This window comes from Oncorhynchus keta, chromosome 27, assembly GCF_023373465.1.
Source record: "Oncorhynchus keta strain PuntledgeMale-10-30-2019 chromosome 27, Oket_V2, whole genome shotgun sequence".
NCBI classification, from domain to species: Eukaryota; Metazoa; Chordata; class Actinopteri; order Salmoniformes; family Salmonidae; genus Oncorhynchus; species Oncorhynchus keta.
The window spans coordinates 6,864,653-6,870,700 of record NC_068447.1 but is presented as its reverse complement, the minus strand read 5'-3'; the positions used below and the strand labels follow the sequence as shown (position 1 = coordinate 6,870,700).

General features: G+C 50.1%; 1 protein-coding gene across 1 annotated transcript in view; it reads right to left on the bottom strand.

The window, feature by feature from the left end:
- Positions 1-752: 752 nt before the first annotated feature.
- Positions 753-6,048, bottom strand: part of LOC118375433 (ATP synthase F(0) complex subunit B1, mitochondrial-like) — a 12,797-nt gene continuing 7,501 nt past the window's right edge. Inside the window, exon 7 of the mRNA XM_052481432.1 lies at positions 753-990. Within this exon, the coding sequence (XP_052337392.1) occupies positions 913-990 (78 nt within the window). The 3' untranslated portion in view covers positions 753-912. The remainder of the gene's footprint in view (positions 991-6,048) is intronic.

Genomic DNA, 6,048 nt, shown 5'->3' with positions numbered 1-6,048 from the left:
GACAGGAACTAATGGGGATCCATAATAAACCCCAGGAAGAGTAGCTGCTGCGTTGGTAGGAACTAATGGGGATCCATAATAAACCCCAGGAAGAGTAGCTGCTGCCTTGGCACGAACTAATGGGGATCCATAATAAACACCAGGAAGAGTCGCTGCTGCCTTGGCACGAACTAATTGGGATCCATAATAAACCCCAGGAAGAGTAGCTGCTCCTGATATTATTGATTATTTATTGTAAAATCAACCCGAGGATCGATTATAAAACAAAACGTTTGACATGTTTCTATGAACTTTACGGATACTATTTGGAATTGGTGTCTGCCCTGTCGTGACCTCTCGAGCCTGTGGATTTCTGAACAAAACACGCCAACCAAACGGAGGTATTTTGGATAGTAAAATAATCTTTATGGAACAAAAGGAACATTTAAGTGTAACTGGGAGTCTCGTGAGTGCAAACAGCCGGAGTTCAAAAGTAAGCAATTCATTTTATTGCTTTTCTGACCAATCTACTTCGCTGCTAGCTGTTTGTAATGTCTACACAAACGCTTGGATAGCTTTTGCTGTAAAGCTTTTTGAAATCTGACACGCCAGGTCGATTAACAACAAGCTAAACTGTGTTCTGCTATATTGCACTTGTGATTTCATGAAAATTTAATATTTTTAGTAAATTAATTTGACGCTCTGCAAATTTAGCGGACGTTGACAAAAATGATCCAGCTAACGGGATGGGTGCATCAAGAACACCAAACTAGAACCAAATAAAATGACTTTTATTTTATGATCAGTTGACATGTACAGTATACACACACATACATATGGACAGACCATATATGGTTAAAGAGGAAATAGTTTTATTTGAAATGAAAACAGTTGGGGTTCAGGAGAGAAGGTCTAGACTGTTACAGCGATGAATTACGCAGTGGCCTTAGCCTGCTGGACTTTAGCCAACGCCTTCAGGTCTGTGATGCACTTGGCAATACTCGTCTTCTCCTGAAACACAAAGGGAACACGTTCTTTGGTTACTACATGATTCCATAGGTGTCGTTTCATAGTTAAGATGTTTTCACTATTATTCAACAATGTAGAAATAAAGAAAAACCCTTGAATGAGTAGGTGTGTCCAACCTGTTGACTGGTACTGTATATAGACCAAATACACACACCCCTTAAACACACACACCCCTTAACACACACCTTAACACACAGATCTATCCTTCTATACAGCAGTCAAGTATGTCATGTCCCCATCTCTATACTGACTATACACACCCAGTCAAATCCATAATGTTCCCCATCTCTATACTGACTATATACACGCAGTCAAATCCATACTGTTCCCCATCTCTACACTGACTATATACACCCAGTCAAATCCATACTGTTCCCCATCTCTATACTGACTATATACACCCAGTCAAATCCATACTGTTCCCCATCTCTACACTGACTATATACACCCAGTCAAATCCATAATGTTCCCCATCTCTATACTGACTATATACACCCAGTCAAATCCATAATGTTCCCCATCTCTATACTGACTATATACACCCAGTCAAATCCATAATGTTAAGGGATTTTTTAATCAATGATGACTAATTATGTATACATTTCAATCAGGACTGACTAATCAGAATACTATTATGTTAGTGTATATGTACTAATCAGAATACTATTATGTTAGTGTATATGTACTAATCAGAATACTATTAGGTTACTGTATATGTATGAATTTTCTTTTTAATCCTAGTACTGAATATAATGTGTGTAAATATAATCAAGAATTAGAACAATGTCTGTCTGTACCTTGGTAGAAATGAATGAACTTATAGCCAGACTGGCTAGAAGGCTTATCCTCACAAGCTGACCTTGGCTCAGTCATATATTATCTTAATAGGGAGAGACGATGTGAGAACCATACAGCCATTGTACTGGAACGGAGATGGCACGGGCTAGTAACGAAACTAATGACGTCATTTTAAGTTTATAACCTGTGGTAAAATGTATCATGGGCAGTACTCTCGTGAATAAAGGCTGCTGTTTGACTTGAAGACTGGGCTCTGTCCATTTTATACAAATAAGGGTCATACAAATCCTTATGAATTGACAGTGTTTGATTTTAATTGGGTGTTAAAACAGAGGAATTTAATTCCTACAACAGTTCCCCCATCTCTATACTGACTATACACTCTCCAGTCAAATCCATAATGTTCCCCAACCCACCTGCTGGGGGGTGATGTGTGTAATGTTCCCCAACCCTCCTGCTGGGGGGGTGATGTGTGTAATGTTCCCCAACCCTCCTGCTGGGGGGGTGATGTGTGTAATGTTCCCCAACCCTCCTGCTGGGGGGGTGATGTATGTAATGTTCCCCAACCCTCCTGCTGGGGGGGTGATGTGTGTAATGTTCTCCAACCCACCTGCTGGGGGGGTGATGTGTGTAATGTTCCCCAACCCTCCTGCTGGGGGGGTGATGTATGTAATGTTCCCCAACCCACCTGCTGGGGGTGATGTTCCCCAACCCTCCTGCTGGGGGGGTGATGTATGTAATGTTCTCCAACCCACCTGCTGGGGGGGTGATGTGTGTAATGTTCTCCAACCCACCTGCTGGGGGGTGATGTTCTCCAACCCACCTGCTGGGGGGTGATGTGTGTAATGTTCCCCAACCCTCCTGCTGGGGGGGTGATGTGTGTAATGTTCCCCAACCCTCCTGCTGGGGGGTGATGTGTGTAATGTTCCCCAACCCTCCTGCTGGGGGGTGATGTGTGTAATGTTCCCCAACCCTCCTGCTGGGGGATGATGTGTGTAATGTTCCCAACCCTCCTGCTGGGGGTGATGTATGTAATGTTCCCCAACCCACCTGCTGGGGGTGATGTATGTAATGTTCCCCAACCCTCCTGCTGGGGGTGATGTGTGTAATGTTCCCCAACCCACCTGCTGGGGGTGATGTATGTAATGTTCCCCAACCCACCTGCTGGGGGTGATGTGTGTAATGTTCCCCAACCCTCCTGCTGGGGGTGATGTGTAATGTTCCCCAACCCACCTGCTGGGGGTGATGTGTGTAATGTTCCCCAACCCACCTGCTGGGGGTGATGTGTGTAATGTTCCCCAACCCACCTGCTGGGGGGTGATGTGTGTAATGTTCCCCAACCCTCCTGCTGGGGGTGATGTGTAATGTTCCCCAACCCACCTGCTGGGGGTGATGTGTAATGTTCCCCAACCCACCTGCTGGGGGTGATGTGTGTAATGTTCCCCAACCCTCCTGCTGGGGGTGATGTGTGTAATGTTCCCCAACCCTCCTGCTGGGGGTGATGTGTGTAATGTTCCCCAACCCTCCTGCTGGGGGGTGATGTGTGTAATGTTCCCCAACCCTCCTGCTGGGGGGTGATGTGTGTAATGTTCCCCAACCCTCCTGCTGGGGGGTGATGTGTGTAATGTTCCCCAACCCTCCTGCTGGGGGGTGATGTGTGTAATGTTCCCCAACCCTCCTGCTGGGGGGTGATGTGTGTAATGTTCCCCAACCCTCCTGCTGGGGGATGATGTGTGTAATGTTCCCCAACCCTCCTGCTGGGGGGTGATGTGTGTAATGTTCCCCAACCCTCCTGCTGGGGGGTGATGTATGTAATGTTCCCCAACCCACCTGCTGGGGGTGATGTATGTAATGTTCCCCAACCCTCCTGCTGGGGGTGATGTGTGTAATGTTCCCCAACCCACCTGCTGGGGGTGATGTATGTAATGTTCCCCAACCCACCTGCTGGGGGTGATGTGTGTAATGTTCCCCAACCCACCTGCTGGGGGTGATGTGTGTAATGTTCCCCAACCCACCTGCTGGGGGTGATGTGTGTAATGTTCCCCAACCCTCCTGCTGGGGGTGATGTGTAATGTTCCCCAACCCACCTGCTGGGGGTGATGTGTGTAATGTTCCCCAACCCACCTGCTGGGGGTGATGTGTGTAATGTTCCCCAACCCACCTGCTGGGGGTGATGTGTGTAATGTTCCCCAACCCTCCTGCTGGGGGTGATGTGTGTAATGTTCCCCAACCCTCCTGCTGGGGGTGATGTGTAATGTTCCCCAACCCACCTGCTGGGGGTGATGTTCCCCAACCCTCCTGCTGGGGGTGATGTGTGTAATGTTCCCCAACCCACCTGCTGGGGGTAATGTTCCCCAACCCTCCTGCTGGGGGTGATGTGTGTAATGTTCCCCAACCCACCTGCTGGGGGTGATGTGTGTAATGTTCCCCAACCCTCCTGCTGGGGGTGATGTGTGTAATGTTCCCCAACCCACCTGCTGGGGGTGATGTGTGTAATGTTCCCCAACCCTCCTGCTGGGGGTGATGTGTGTAATGTTCCCCAACCCTCCTGCTGGGGGTGATGTGTGTAATGTTCCCCAACCCTCCTGCTGGGGGTGATGTGTGTAATGTTCCCCAACCCACCTGCTGGGGGTGATGTGTGTAATGTTCCCCAACCCTCCTGCTGGGGGTGATGTGTGTAATGTTCCCCAACCCTCCTGCTGGGGGTGATGTGTGTAATGTTCCCCAACCCTCCTGCTGGGGGTGATGTGTGTAATGTTCCCCAACCCTCCTGCTGGGGGTGATGTATGTAATGTTCCCCAACCCTCCTGCTGGGGGTGATGTGTAATGTTCTCCAACCCACCTGCTGGGGGTGATGTATGTAATGTTCCCCAACCCTCCTGCTGGGGGTGATGTGTGTAATGTTCCCCAACCCTCCTGCTGGGGGTGATGTGTGTAATGTTCCCCAACCCTCCTGCTGGGGGTGATGTGTGTAATGTTCCCCAACCCTCCTGCTGGGGGTGATGTGTGTAATGTTCCCCAACCCACCTGCTGGGGTGATGTGTGTAATGTTCCCCAACCCTCCTGCTGGGGGTGATGTGTGTAATGTTCCCCAACCCTCCTGCTGGGGGTGATGTGTGTAATGTTCCCCAACCCTCCTGCTGGGGGTGATTTGTGTAATGTTCCCCAACCCTCCTGCTGGGGGTGATGTGTGTAATGTTCCCCAACCCTCCTGCTGGGGGTGATGTGTGTAATGTTCCCCAACCCTCCTGCTGGGGGTGATGTGTGTAATGTTCCCCAACCCTCCTGCTGGGGGTGATGTTCCCCAACCCTCCTGCTGGGGGTGATGTGTGTAATGTTCCCCAACCCTCCTGCTGGGGGTGATGTGTGTAATGTTCCCCAACCCTCCTGCTGGGGGTGATGTTCCCCAACCCTCCTGCTGGGGGTGATGTATGTAATGTTCCCCAACCCTCCTGCTGGGGGTGATGTGTGTAATGTTCCCCAACCCACCTGCTGGGGGTGATGTGTAATGTTCCCCAACCCTCCTGCTGGGGGTGATGTGTGTAATGTTCCCCAAACCTCCTGCTGGGGGTGATGTGTGTAATGTTCCCCAACCCTCCTGCTGGGGGTGATGTGTAATGTTCCCCAACCCCCCAACCCACCTGCTGGGGGTGATGTGTGTAATGTTCCCCAACCCTCCTGCTGGGGGTGATGTGTGTAATGTTCCCCAACCCACCTGCTGGGGGTGATGTGTAATGTTCCCCAACCCACCTGCTGGGGGTGATGTGTGTAATGTTCCCCAACCCTCCTGCTGGGGGTGATGTGTGTAATGTTCCCCAACCCACCTGCTGGGGGTGATGTGTGTAATGTTCCCCAACCCTCCTGCTGGGGGTGATGTGTGTAATGTTCCCCAACCCTCCTGCTGGGGGGGTGATGTGTGTAATGTTCCCCAACCCTCCTGCTGGGGGTGAAGTGTGTAATGTTCCCCAACCCACCTGCTGGGGGATGATGTGTGTAATGTTCCCCAACCCTCCTGCTGGGGATGATGTGTGTAATGTTCCCCAACCCTCCTGCTGGGGGGGTGATGTGTGTAATGTTCCCAACCCACCTGCTGGGGGTGATGTATGTAATGTTCCCCAACCCACCTGCTGGGGGTGATGCATGTAATGTTCCCCAACCCTCCTGCTGGGGGTGATGTGTGTAATGTTCCCCAACCCTCCTGCTGGGGGTGATGTGTGTAATGTTCCCCAACCCTCCTGCTGG